This window comes from Cetorhinus maximus, chromosome 13 (assembly GCF_964194155.1).
Source record: "Cetorhinus maximus chromosome 13, sCetMax3.hap1.1, whole genome shotgun sequence".
Lineage (NCBI taxonomy): Eukaryota > Metazoa > Chordata > Chondrichthyes > Lamniformes > Cetorhinidae > Cetorhinus > Cetorhinus maximus.
The window spans coordinates 93300934-93316224 of NC_135891.1; the positions used below are offsets into that span (position 1 = coordinate 93300934).

Consider the following 15291-nt stretch of genomic DNA (forward strand, 5'->3'; position numbering starts at 1 on the left):
CAGGACACTCAAGGTACAGCTCTAGTGGGGGTGGGGTGGAAAGACTGACAGGGCATTACAGGTATAGATTTAAAAATAATGGAAATAGGTGGGAAAAGAAAAATCTATATAAATTATTGGAAAAAACAAAAGGGAGGGGGAAGAAACGGAAAGGGGGTGGGGATGGAGGAGGGAGTTCAAGATCTAAAGTTGTTGAATTCAATATTCAGTCCGGAAGGCTGTAAAGTGCCTAGTCGGAAGATGAGGTGTTGTTCCTCCAGTTTGTGTTGGGCTTCACTGGAACAATGCAGCAAGCCAAGGACAGACATGTGGGCAAGAGAGCAGGGTGGAGTGTTAAAATGGCAAGCGACAGGGAGGTTAACCGGTTAATACACTTGTTTCAAAAGAGAGAGAGGGAGAGAACAGCTCTTCGGCCTGTTTCATCTGCTGAAAGCTTTCTTCCCTGTGTCACTTGGAGTCTCTTTGCGGTAGCTACAGCCTGCTCTGTTATACTTCACCCATTGTGTATTTCCAAGGGGTTTTGAGTGAGTCTGTCTGGGGCAGCCATTGCTTCAATATCCAGCACTTTGCATTTTAGTGTCTCTTCCTTAGACAGTGAGTTTGGATAGGCCTTTGAATTATCAGATACGTCCCTTTTTTCACACTCCTCATGGGTGTCTTGTTTGCTTGGAAGGTGACCTTGCATTTTTAAGTAATTTGTTCTGTCTCATTTCAAACTGCAAAGTTTCCAGTCAGTTGAAAGTTGAGATGTCATATTTTCAAAAATAAAGGGCCATAGCCTCATGGCAGCATCAGCTCATGGGTTCCGATGTTTTGCCTGTTTCCTGTCAGTGCCTGGCTCTCAGGACAGTTAAGTGATGTGACGGCAATTTTAACCAGTTGGGAAATTGGTGAGATCAGGTACAACACTGGATTTACACCTGCCAGGTTTTACTCACTGCTGATGTCATCAGAGAGTATTCTTGGCCAGTGTGTAAAACCAGCATTCCACTCGCTCCTGTGGGCTTCACCCCTGTTGAGTTAGGAACATGTTACCCCACCTTTAAGAATCATGCAGCATAGAAGGAGGCTGCTTGGCCCATCATCCCTGTACTGGTTCTTTGGAAAGAGCTATACAATTAATCCTGCTCCCTTGCTCTTTTCCCAGAACTCTGCAAATAATAAAGTAACAGAAATAGCTGCTAATCTTTGACAAAGTGGAACTGAGTGCATTTAATTCCTGAAATTGTTCCTCTGTGTGTTCTAAGTAGGCAGTGGGAATGAGTTGCACTCACGATCACTGGACAACAAGTATAACATCCTCGCATTTGGATCCGTACAACACAATCTCAACATGTTCAATAAACAGGTATGGTGACTGCACGCTGCAACAAACAGGGTGACACTCGATGTCTATCTTTTCCCCAGGTACGACTTGTACTACTTTCAGCTTGGCTTGATTGTTGCCAATAGCAGTCCCAGTGTTTCCTATGCAGTTTGTTGTCTGGACCTAGTAGCACTTTTACTGACCTCTGTTTCTGCTTTCACTGCAAACTTCCTCTTTAGTAAGTTTTGTTACTTGCCTGGAACTTCACTTTCTGTGTGTGTGCGTGCGTTTAAAAACAGCTTCTTAATTCTCTGTCCTCCCCTTCTGATGTTGCTGACTCTCCCTACAGTATAGTCCAACAGACATAGGAATCCTGTGGGACGTTGCCCGAGTGACCATTCTCTGTGTAAATTCAGACAGTAAAGCTTGGATTGAGAGCTCAACGGTAGGAGGTCAGAGCGTAAATCATGTCCACCTGATGTAATGAACTGACTCCATGGAAGATTCTGGAATCAGCCTCATCAACATTTGTAGATTGAGTTCCAGGTGCAGAAATGCTCCTGCTTTGGGCCTTGTGCATGGAATGGGAGGAGGGGCTTGGGTCCCTGTCCCCCAATATGTCTAAGTTAAAATTGTTGTCCTTCTCTTTTGTCTCTCCTATCCTAGAACCTCTTTGGGATTTGCACTCCCCCAAATCCTCCATTCTTCAGATTCCAGTTTCCTGTGCATTTCCCCCTTTGTCATGCATTCCTCCTTTTAAAAACTCTGAAATTTCTTCCCCTGTCTTCCTCTGCCTGTCTTCCTCTCCCTGTCTTCCGTTACGATACTTCTTCAAATCTACCTCTTCAATCAAGCTTTTTGGTCAACCCTCCAAATCAATTCTTCTTTGGCTCAACATTTGTTTGCCTGATGTCTCTGAAGTATTTTTTCTACATTTATAAATGCTACATCAGTGGCAGTTGTTTTATTTGCTGATTATAATAACAGCGTCAGCAAAATAATTCATTATCTTTTTAAAACATTTAAATAAATGTGCGCATAATTCAGTGAATCGTGATGGATGAACAGCCTCAGTATTTGATGGACTTGTTAGTTGGGGGGTGACACACTTACCTCCGAGTCAGAAGAAAGAAAGAAAGACTTGCATTTCTATAGAAGAACATGAGTTCAAGCCCCACTCCAGAGATTTGACCAGGCTGACACTCCAGTGCAGCACTGAGAGTGCTACACTGTCAGTTGTGCTGTTTTATGGATGAGACCATAATGGAGGCCCCGTATGCCCTCTCATTTGGATGTAAAAGAGCCCATGGTCCCAGTTTGAAGAAGAGGGGAGTTATCGTCAGTTTTCCTGGCCAATATTCATCCCTCAGCCAACAATATTAAAACAGATTATGTAGTTATTATCACATTGCTGTTTATGGGAGTTTGCTATGGACAAACTGGGAGCTGTGTTCCCTACAACAGCAATTACATTTTACCTAACAGCCGATGAAGTACTTTTGCTTTATGGCGTCTTGAGGTCGTGAAAGGTGCTATATAAATGCAGTTTCTTTTTTATTCCCTGTAAAGACTATCATTAACCTCTAGTTGGGCGATCTATTGATGACTCACAGACAATACTGATTGTTTCATATGCTGGTTGTGTGATCTATCTTATCTTGAGTAACTGTAGTCTGACTGTGGAGGCTTACTTTAAACTGTTTCATTTACACTATATACACAATATGCATGATGTGCTACCAGGTAGGCACATCTCTCTTTGAGTAGATACCATTTCATCTGCCCCACAGAGTCTCTAGCACATGACTATTGATGTCACTATTATATCATGATATACATCACGCATTACCATAACTATTCTATTAACCCATTATACTACATTGATCTGACTTAGCCTTTTGAACACATAGAAGATGGAGGCCAGGGAGCTTTCTGATGTATGAGTTCTTTGATCTGAAAAGACTGAATTTATGCAATTACTCGATGCCCATTCTGAAATGAGAGGATTTAATTACTTGATGTAATTGGATGAGTGGAATGTTTGTCCTTATGAATATTTTGTCTTTCCACCATTTTATTTAGTCACGCTCACACAGAGGTCAGTAAAGGTCAGAGGTCAGGTAAGGGTTCTACCAGGCACTGCCAGCATCTGGCAGATTGTCATTCCAACCTCAGGAACTGCACTCAAGAGTCCTGTTCAGCCCATCAAACTCACTCATTCACAGACTGAATGCACTCATTCTCCTGGGGCTGAAAGGCATTCAAATTCTTCATAACCCCTCAGGGTATATCTGGGGTTCATCATTCCAAAGCCCACATTGCCCACAGTGACTTAAGAGCACTCGTCGTCTGATTGTACTTCAGTATGGCTCCATTGTCAGATTGCTCAGAGAAATTGTATCTGGATAATGAATCCTTATCTCTCTGATCAGGAGGAAGATAAGCTCAGTGACGAAGACCTGATGAAGTTCATCACAGATGAGAAAAAGCCATCACCTTTACTGAGGCGGCTGCGCAAGATTCCAGGTAACCTTTAATATGGTCAGCATGGGGCCCTGGCAATCCTACACTCTGTAATACATCCCCCCCCCACCCCACCCAGCATTTCCTGGGAATTCCACACTTTGTAATACATCCCCCAGTTCCTGGGAATTCTACACTCTGGTAATACATTCTCTGGTCCCTGGGAATATGTAATAAATTGCCTTGTCCCTGGAGGTACTATACATTGCAGCAGACTGTGCAGCATGTAAATACAACTGTTGGATAGGTTGAATGGGGTTGTGTGGACTGGGGTGTCACTTGGGTTAAGGTATGATAACAAGGTTTTTTTATTTTCGATTGAAGGTGTTTTCCGATTTGATGTGACCTCTGTTAAAGACACTCCGTCCTTTTGTTTCACCCCGGACTTTTTGGAATTAAAGTCATCAAATAATAAGAATTCGGAGCTGGCTTTGGAAGTTTTAGAATTCCCTCTGCCAGGGGTTTCCACTCCATACACAACGTACAGGTAAGTGGGAGTTTGCAGCTTTCATTCCAAGATGGTTTCATTCTGGAGTATGATAGTTGGGGACACATTGAAGCAGGGTGACTCTGCTGTGGTTCCCCTGACATTTCCCAGCATGCTGAGGTTCGAGGCACACACACCTTTGGAAATTCGGCTGCTGCCAGTGTGTGTGTGCTGCTCATATCATTGAGAATGGCAGAGTTCCATTGGCAGTGGTCTACCAATTGGTAGGGCGTGGAATGCAGAGGTGGTGTTATCCTAGGGTGAGGTGCCAGTGTTATTTGAGGCTGGCTGGCTGTTAATGGAGTGTGGGGGGCAGGCACAAGTTTGTGGCATTATCTAGCAGGATTGGCATTGTGTAGTCGGGTGGGGGGGAAGGGATGGCAGTGCTTGAGGGGAGGGGAGATGGCATTGGGAGATGGGCGTTGCTGGGGGGAGGTGAGATGGCATGCCTTGGAGGGTGAGAGGAGATGACATTGTCTGAGGGGAGGTGAGATGGCATAGCCTGGAGGGTGAGAGGAGATGACATTGTCTGAGGGGAGGCAAGATGGTGTGGTCCGGAGGGTGAGGGGAGATTACATTGTCTGACGAGAGGTGAGATGGCATGGCCTGGAGGGCGAGGGGAGACGGCGTGGCCTGGAGGCCGAGGGGAGACGGCGTGGCCTGGAGGCCGAGGGGAGACGGCGTGGCCTGGAGGGCGAGGGGATTCGGCGTGGCCTGGAGGGCGAGGGGAGACGGCGTGGCCTGGAGGGCGAGGGGAGATGGCGTGGCCTGGAGGGCGAGGGGAGACGGCGTGGCCTGGAGGGCGAGGGGAGATGACATTGTCTGAGGGAAATGGAAATAACTTTACCTCGGGGAGATGGCGTTGGCCAAGAGTGCGAGGAGGTGGCTGTGTTTTCTAGGGTGAGTTGGGTCTGAGCTACTGACCACAAAATAACTTTTCTCCTCAGCCAAGCTTTGATCAATCTTAGGCTGTGTGGAAGTTTAAAAGTTTGAATAAATTATTCCAGTTCTTCTTTCCCAATGAGCTGCACAATGACACAGCAGCTAGTTTCACGATTCAATGGCACTAATTTCCCAATGGAAATTAACATTGAAATGTTTGGGAAGTAATTGGGTAAGCATCAATTTCTAACATTCTGTTGGAGATTATGTCGGCATTTGACTGTGATGAATTTGAGGTGCTTGGTAAATCCAGTACTGCAACCTCGAATAGAATCTGACCAATCCATCTACTGGAATTTTGGATTGTTTTTGCAAATCTGAATTATCCAATCAAGCCAACAGCCTATCTCAAACCACGATTGCTAAGGGTTAGGTGTAGCAGGGTATATTTAGATTAAGGCGTGGCAGGGTATGTTTACAAGTATACTGTGTACTGCATTAGAACCTTTACAAAATATGTGATATTTGTGGCGCCAAGTCCAAAGGAAAACCAAATTAAACTGAAAGTCAGCAGCCTCTTGATGAGGTGCAGTTAGTCTCACCCTCTGGTGTTGGGAGGTACAGCTTGATATATAAAATGTGCAAGCAGGTGAATGGATACACAGCTTGGACATAGCTGGTCATCCCAATACTATTTTGAAATATTTTGTAATGTTCTTTCAGATATTTTATGAATAAAGTATGTTTTTTTCAAAAATAAAAAAACTCAGCAGCTTGGCTGTTTGGGGCTGTGTGTGGGGTGAAATTAACTGAGAGCCCTGGGGAACAGAAGAAATGTTCCTCTTCCCATTTGGTTTAGCCCTCTATTAATGGGAAAATTTCAGTGCGGAGTTCAATTTCTCTGTACAGTTTAAGTGAAGGGATTCCAGGAATCTTAAATTGATGGATGGGAGAAAGGCTGCATTAAACACTCAGTTGTAGATGGTCCGTGTCTCACACACAGGTTTTATTGAGATTATGACACCGACTGGAAAATAAAAACATTCTGAGGCAATGCTCCTTTGCAAAGTTGAATTCTCACATTAAAATTAGAAATCTGTTATGGTGCTTTGTAATGACATTGAAATTTTCCAGCAAATACTGAGATTCCTTAGCTCCACGGGGAGGGAACATGACCTTTAGAGGACTAACACGTTAGTCAATAACTGCAGATACCTAGGGAATTCCATGAAACCCCCTTGCAGATTCTCCATTTGAAAAGTTATTCCACCATGATGTTTTGTGTGTTCTGGATTGATTTTGGCTGATAATGTGCAAACAAATTTAAGGCCTGTATTAGAAACAAATTAGGATCCTGTAGGATCCTGTAGGATCATAGAAACTAGGAGCAGGAGTAGGCCATTCGGCCCTTCGAGCCTGCTCCGCCATTCATTATGGCTGATCATCCAACTCAGTAGCCTGCTCCCGCTTTCTCCCCATACCCTTTGATCCCTTTTGCCCAAGAACTCCTTCTTGAAAGCATACAATGTTTTGGTCTCAACTACTTTCTGTGGTAACGAATTCCACAGGCTCACCACTCTCTGGGTGAAGAAATTTCTCCTTATCTCAGTCCTAAATGGTTTACCCCATATCCTCAGACTGTGACCCCTGGTTCTGGACTCCCCTACCATTGGGAACACCCTTCCTGCATCTACCCTGTCTAGTCCTGTTAGAATTTTATAGGTTTCTATGAGATTCCCACCTCATTCTTCTGAACTCCAGCGAATATAATCCTAACCGACTCAATCTCTCCTCATATGTCAGTCCCGCCATCCCAGGAATCAGTCAGACAAACCTTCGCTGCACTCCCTTTATAGCAAGTACATCCTTCCTCAGATAAGGAGACCAAAACGGCACACAATATTCCAGGTGTGGTCTCACCAAGGCCCTGTACAATTGCAGCAAGACATCCCTGTTCCTGTACTCGAATCCTCTGGCTATGAAGGCCAACATACCATCTGCCTTCTTTACACCCTGCTGCACCTGCATGCTTACCTTCAGCGACTGGTGTACAAGGACACCCAGGTCTCATTGCACATTTCTCTCTCTCAATTTATAGCCATTCAGATAATAATCTGCCTTCCTGTTTTTGCTACCAAAATGGATAACCTCACGTTTATCCACATTATACTGCATCTGCCATGCATTTGCCCACTCACTCAGCTTGTCCAAATCACCCTGAAGCAACTCTGCATCCTCCTCACAGCTCACCCTCCCACCCAGCTTTGTGTCATCTGCAAATGTGGAGATATTACATTTAATTCCCTTATCTAAATCATTAATATATGATCCTATATAAAATATGATCCTAACGCCTCAATCCACTGAGTCCTTTTGTTTTTACAAACATCCCCTATGCCATCCCCGATGTGTTAACTGTCACCGAGGTCCAGGTTCCCCAGGTGGTGGTTTCCTCTGATAATTCAGTCAATTATTGTGAGCCTGGACCGAGTGTGCGGGACTCAAATGGTCAGTGTCGGCAGGATGTTTAACCATCCGAAGTACCATTGTTGCGCCTAATCCTTTCCTCACATGGACAATGTTTAGCAGATGTGACTGCACAACAATGAAGAACAGGAGCCCTGGCTGATTTTTCCTCTCGGGTTTTTTGGGAGACAATTTTACATCAAGTTAGCTGCTAGCACCTATTATATTTAGTCTTCTGCCATCTTGTGGTTAGAACCTGAATATTTGGGTTGCAGTAATATGGGCAATTTACAATTTGAAGCTGGGTCCCAAACTTATTCAAAATATTCCTCATTTGACTGTTGGATTGATAATCTCCCAGCATTAACTAGTCCCACAGCACAGCGTAACACATTTTCATTGATATTTTTGAAGTGTGTAGATGTTGGATTGGTGTAAAAACCCAACTGGTTCATTAATATCCATTAGGGAAGGTAACTTGCCATCCTTACCCTTACTCTAATCCCATTCCAATGTGTTTGACTCAGTTGTCTTCTGAAGTTGGTCTAGCAAGTCATTCAATCATACGAACATACGAAATAGGAGCAGAAGTAGGCCATTTGGCCTGTTAAACCTGCTCCGCCACTTGATAAGATCATGGCTGATCTCTTTGTGTTTCGAATTCCACATTCCCATCTACCCCTCGATAACCTTTGATTCCCTTGCCGAACAAGAATCTATCTACCTCTGCCTTAAAAAAAAATATTCAATGACTCCGCCTTCTGAGGCAGAGAATTCCAAAGTCGCACAACCCTCAGAGAAAAAAAATTCTCCTCACCTCTGTCCTATAAGGGTGACCCCTAATTTCAGAAGGCATTTAATAAGGTGCCACATCAAAGGTTATTGCAGAAAATAAAAGCTCATGGTGTAGGGGCAGTATACTGGCATGGCTGGCTAACAGGAAACAGGGTAGCCATAAATGGGTCTTTTTCTGTATGGCAGGATTTAACGAGTGGTGTGCCAGAGGGATCAGTGCTGGGGCCTGAACTTTTTACAATTTATATAAATGACTTGGATGAAGGGACAAATGATATAGTTGTTAAATTTGCTGACAACACAGAGATAGGAGAATAAGTTGTGAAGATGACGAAAGGAGGCTACAAAGTGACATAGGTTAAGTGAGTGGGCAAAGACCTGGCAAATGGAGTATAATGTGGGCAAAGGTGAAATTGTCCATTTTGGCAGGAAGAATTTTAAAAAAGCGTATTATCTAAATGGTGAGAGATTGCAGAGCTCTGAGATTCATAGGGATCTGGGTGTCCTAGTGCATGTATCACAAAAGGCTGGTATGCAGATACAGTAAGTAATTAGGAAAGCTAATAGAATGTTATAGTTGATTGCAAGAGGAATTGAATACAAAAGTAGGGAGGTTATGTTTCTGTTGTACAGGGCACTGGTGAGACCACACCTGGAGTACTGTGTACAGTATTGGTCTCCTTATTTAAGGAAAGATGTCAATGCGTTAGAAGCAGTTCAGAGATGGTTTACTAGGCTAATACCAGGAATGGGCAGGCTGTCTTATGAGGAAAGGTTGGACAGGTTAGGCTTGTATCCACTGGAATTTAGAAGAGTAAGAGGTGACTTAATTGAAACCTTTAAGATCCTGAGGGGTCTTGACAGGGTGGATATAGAGTGGATGTTTCCTCTTGTGAGAGAATCCAGAACTAGGGGTCACGGTTTAAAAATAAAGGATTGGTCATTTTAGACAGATGAGGAGAATTTTTTTTCTGAGTGTTGAGAGTCTTTGGAACTCTCTTCCTCAAAAGGCAGTGGAAGCAGGGTCTTAGAATATATTTAAAGCAGAGCTAGATAGATCCTTGATTAGCAAGGGGGTGAAAGGTTATCAGGGGATAGATGGGAGGTTACAATCAGTTCAGTCTTATTGAATGGTAGTGCAGACTTGAAGGGCCGAGTGGCCTACTCCTGCTCCTAGTTCATATGGAAAACAGTGCCCCCTTGCGCTCTCCCAGATGAGGAAACATCCTTTCCACATCTGCCTTGTCAATACTATTCAGGATCTTATGTAATTCAATCAAATCACCCCTCACTCTTCTAAACTCCAGTGGAAACAAGCCCAGTCTGTCTAACCTTTCCTCATAAGGCAACCCGCTCATTCCAGGTATCAACCTAGTAAACTTCCTCTGAACTGCCTGCAATGCATTTACGGAGACCAAAACTGCACACAATATTCAAGATGTGGTCTCACCAATGCCCTGTATAACTGAAGCATAACATCCTTACTTTTATGTTCCATTCCTCTTGAAATAAAAGGATAACATTCCAATAGCCGCCTTAATTACTTGCTGTACCTACATATTAACATCTTGTGACTCATGCACTAGAACACCTAGGGCAGAACTTTCAGGTTGGTAGTGGGCGTGACGGGTGGTTCCTGGAGCAGCCAGGGAATGGGCCCCCGACTGCAATTTCACGCTGGCTGGCCAATTAATGACCAGCCATGATGAAGTGCGTGCTGAAATGCTCAGTGCTGCTGGGGTGGGGGCTGGAGGAGGGCAGGTGCTGACGTAGGCATGGGCGAGCGTGAAATGAAAGTTCCCTGAAGGCAGAGAGCTACCTCAGGGAGCTGAAGACTTCGAACGTATTAAATAAAGATTTTAAAATCAGATCAAGAATGCCCAAGCATCACAAACAGTCACCTGAACATATACAATAAAAAATTCTGTCCATAGATTTTTAATAAATTTAATAACAGAAACCTCATCCTGCCTTTGAATGAGGTATCATGAAAAATGCAAAGGCTGCCTGGCTGATTTGCCCATCTGCCAACCATGAGGTTGGAAGGACCACGAAAAATCAGGGACAATTAAACTTTAATGGGCTTAATTGCTGACTGAAATATTGCGCGAGTGCGGGATGATGTCGGGAGGTTCACCCGTCGTCGTCACGTGCTATTTTACGCTCGAGTGGGTTGGCACGCCGACCTGAAAATTCTGCCCTTAGATCTCTCCGCACCTCAAAATCCTGCAGCCGTTTTCCATTTAAGTAATACTAAGCTTTTTACTTTTCCCGACAAAGTGAACCACTTCACATTTTCCCACATTATATTCCAGCTGCCAGGTTTTTGCCCATTCACTCAACCTATCTATATCTGTCTGCAACTTCCTCTTTACAACATACTTTCCTATCTGTCTTTTGTGTCATCTGCAAATTTAGCTACCATGCCTACGCTCCCCTCATCTAAGTCATTGATATAAATTATAAAAAGTTGAGGCTCCAGCACAGACCAGTGCGGGACTCCACTCATCTGCCCATCAGAAAAAGACCCATTTTTACAATCTGTTTACTGCAAGCCAGCCAGCCCTCTATCCATGCTAATATCTTACCCCCAACACCATAAGTTTTTTATTTTCTGCAATACCCTTTGATGTGGCACCTTATCAAATGCCTTCTGGAAATCCAAGCACAGCACATCTTCAGGTTCCCCTTTATCCACAGCGCATGTTACTCCTTCAAAGAACTCCAATAAATTGGTTAAACATGATTTCCCTTTCACAAAACCATGCTGACTCTTCCCAATTACCTTGAATTTCTTTAAGTGCCCAGCTATAACCTCCTTAATGATCGATTCTAACACATTCTCCGCTATAGACATCAAGCTAACTGGCCTATAATTTTCTGTTTTCTGCCTTCCTCCCTCCTTGAATAGAGGGCTTATATTTGCTACTTTCCAGTCTGATGGAACCTTTGCAGAATTTAGCAAATTTTGTAAAATTAACACCGACACAACTACTACCTCATTAGCCACCTCTTTTAAGATCCGAGGATGAAGTCCATCAGGACCCGGAGACTTGTCAGCTCCGCAGCTCCTTCAGTTTGCTCAGTACCACTTCACTAGTGAAGTTAATTATGCCAAGTTCCCCCCTCCTTTGTAGCTCTTGATTTACATATATTACTGGAATGATTTTTGTATCCTCTATAGTGAAGACAGAAGCAAAATATTTGTTCATTTCATCCGCCATTTCCTTATTATCTTCTATTAACTCCATATTCTCACTGTCTTGTGGACTAACTCTCACTTTCTCTTTTCCTTTTTAAATACCTGTAGAAACTCTTGCTATCCATTTTTACATTTCCAGCCAACTTCCTCTCATACTCTAATTTCTTTCTTCTGATCAACCTTTTAGTCATTCTCTGCCATTTTTTATATTCTGACCAATCATCTGACCTGCCACTCATCTTTGCAGTTATATGCTTTTTTCTTAAGTTTGATGCTTTCCTTAACTTCTTTAGCTAACCAAGGATGGTGAGTCCTCCCCTTAGAATTTTTCTTTATAGTAGGAAGATATTTGCTCTGAGAGTTCTGAAATATTCCATTAAATGTTTGCCACTGCTTCTCTATTGATCTATTCCGTAGTCTAGTATCCCAGTTCACTTCAGCTAGCTCAGCGTTCTTGCCGACACAGTTGCCCTTATTTCAGTTTAAAATACTAGTCTTACACCCACTCTTCTCCCTTTCAAACTAGATGTAAAATTCAATCATATTGTGGTCACTGCTACCTAGGGGTGCCTTCACTCTGAGGTCGTTAATTAATCTTGTCACATTACACAATACCAAATCTAATATAATCTGCTCTCTGGTTGGATCCAGAATGTGTTGCTCTAAGAAGCTATCTGGAAAGCATTCTATGAACTCCTCATCCAGGCTACTACTGCCAATCTGATTTTTCCAGTTTATACGTAGATTAAAATCACCCATGATTATTGCTGTCCTTTATCACAAGCACCCAATATTTCTTCTTGTATACTTATTCCTACATCGTGGTTAGGGGGCCTGCTGACCACTCCCACTGTTGACTTCTTTCCCCTACTATTCCTCATCTCCACCCAAACCGATTCTACATCCTGATCTCCTGAACCAAAGTCGTCTCTAACTATTGCACAAATGCCATCCTTGATTAACAGTGCTACCCCCCACCTTTACCTAGCTTCCTATTCTTCTTGAGTGTCATACGCCCCTAAATATTCAGGACCCAATCCTTGCCATCCTGCAGCCACGTCTCCGGAATCACTATCAGATCATATTTATTTATTTGAATGTACACTATCAATTCATTCACTTTGTTATGAATGCTATGCGCATTCAGATACAAAGCCTTTAGTTTTGTCTTTTTGTTATCTTTATAACATCTAGTTTTCACTATTGGTGAATTCTTAGGTTTTATCTCTCTGTTCCTTCCTGATATTCCATGACCTTCATTTCCCATGACCTTCATTTCCCATATTACTATTATGGTCTCCTGCCTTGAATCTACTCCTTGATTTGCTACATCTACCCAAGCTTGATCCTTCACCCTCCTCCTCTAGTTCAAAGCCCTCTCTGCTTCTCTAGTTATGTGATTCACAACACTTGCCCCAGCATGGTTCAGGCATAGACTGTCCCAACAGTACAGTCCCCACTTTCCCCAGTACTGGTGCCAATGTCCCACGAACCAGAACGCACTTCTCCCAAACCAGTCTTTGAGCCACGCATTCATCTCTCTAATCTTAATTGCCCTATGCCAATTTGCACGTGGCTCAGGTAATAATCTGGAGATTATTACCTTTGAGGTTCCACTTCTTAATTTGGTATCTAGCTTCTCCTACTGACTATACAGAACATCTTTCCTTGTCCTGCTTATGTCGTTGGTACCTACATGGACCATGCCAACTGGATCCTGCCCCTCCCACTGCAAGTTCCTCTCCAGACCTAAGCAGATGTCTTGAACCCTGGCACCTGGCAGGCAACACAGCTGTCTGGACTCTCGCTCTTTGCTGCAGACAACAGATGGCAATCCCCATCACTGTACTGTCCCATTCTACTACTACATTCCTATTTGCTTCCCTTGCTTGAACAGCTTCCTGTACTATGGTGCCATGGCCAGCCTTCTCACCCATTTTGCAGACCTTGCTTTTGTCCACACATGTTGTGAACACCTCAGACCTGCTTGACAATTGCCAAGTCTGAGGTTCCTCCACTGCTGTCTGCTTGGTTCTAATTACCTGCCTCACTCATAGTTGCATCCTCCTGTTCCTCACTGCTGACCAAAACAGACAACCCTATTCCAAGAGGCATGACAGTCTTCTGGAAAAAACCGTCCAGCTATTTCCTGCTCTCTTTTATGTTGTGCAGTGTCTGCAGTTTGACTTCCAGATCAATAATCCTGATCTGGAATTCCTCTAGCTGCTTACATATCAGACCGCTTCAAGAAGGTCCATCACTACTTTTTCAGGGCACCTAAGGTTCGGCAATAAGTGCCAGGTTTACTGGTGTTCTTCTCATGGCTGGACAGTTAGAGTGGGTAGTACAATGCATCTGATGAATGCATTGGATACAAGCATGAAGTACACAAGAGGACCAGTGTCTCTTCCCTCCATTTGACCTTCTTAAATGTAGAGGATGTTTAAAAGAAAATAACCTTTGCTTTTCTCAGATGTTTGAATGGAGTCCTGATGTTGATGTGGCTCTGGAGATTAGTTAAATGAAGGTGATTTGGATTGTAATTCTGCCTTCAGACACACACTTCCTGCCCCTTTTGAATGTATTCTTTATCCCATGTCCCCAGGGCCCTGGATGAAGTTCTTGTATCTTCCTGTATGGAATCAGCTGAGTGGTGGGAATTAGTGGGTTAGGAAGAATGTGAATGTGTCCCGTATTGAGCCTGGCCTTCTACCAGATTTTGTCCTGGATTGGGCCAGTGACTGAGTTACTTCCAGAAAAGAACATTTTTGAGAAAGACCAAATGAGTAATTTCAGACATGTCATGGTAGGTGTGTTTGGAACAAGTGCCTTTGGACCCATGGATCCTATACCTTTTTCACTGCTTGGTTTCCATCACTTCATGTCCGGCTCTGTTGTTGACAGAGATTGATAACTAGGATTAGTCAACAACTCCAGCATCATAGTTGCACAATGCAATCAGATTGAATAGAAGGTAAAATAAATGAACCGTGATCATTTCTTTCCTTCTAGCAATTGTATGTTCCTATGATGTATGAAGGATAACGTGACTGTCATCTAATCAGACACTCACCAAAAACTGCACTCCCATTCCCCACAGGAATAAACAAATAGACCAGAAATATTTTAACCAAAGAATAGTTTTTTTTTTAGACAAAAATAAGAAATAAAGAAATCATTTGATATTAAAATAACAGGATTTAAAGGTTATGTACAGCAGACAATAGAGACCGACTCATATTCCCCTCTGGGAGAAGCTGAGCCTTTATAAATTACAAAAGGCAGGTTTGGAATATTAAATGTTTAAATACACAAAGCAAAACGAACAATTAATAGTCTCGATTCTGAAGCTATTACTAGCCACGGTGATAAAGTCAATATGACTTGGACACATTCCTTTGAGTAGGAATAAAGCTATAAGTGTAACAATGAAACTGGTATAAACAGTGACCAGGGCACTGGGACAATGGTATTGGAGGCACCCGAATCCAGGGCTGTCGCTCTGGGTTTATGCTGGAGCCTAGACTGCATTCACCTTTATTGTAGAAGTTCCACCATAAACTATATATCCGTTTGACTCTATTTTAGAGTAAAACGCAGAGCAGCTTTATGGAGGAGACACGGGAATGG

General features: G+C 43.2%; 1 protein-coding gene across 6 annotated transcripts in view; it reads left to right on the forward strand.

Annotated features, from left to right (window-relative positions):
• Nucleotides 1–15291, forward strand: part of LOC144688839 (dedicator of cytokinesis protein 7-like) — a 207841-nt gene that overhangs the window by 44119 nt on the left and 148431 nt on the right. For 5 of the 6 annotated variants that reach the window (XM_078555826.1, XM_078555828.1, XM_078555830.1 and 2 more), the window contains 3 exons: nucleotides 1248–1348; nucleotides 3739–3832; nucleotides 4154–4316. In XM_078555826.1, the coding sequence (XP_078411952.1) occupies nucleotides 1248–1348; nucleotides 3739–3832; nucleotides 4154–4316 (358 nt within the window). The remainder of the gene's footprint in view (nucleotides 1–1247; nucleotides 1349–3738; nucleotides 3833–4153; nucleotides 4317–15291) is intronic. The other variant, XM_078555827.1, reaches the window with a different exon arrangement.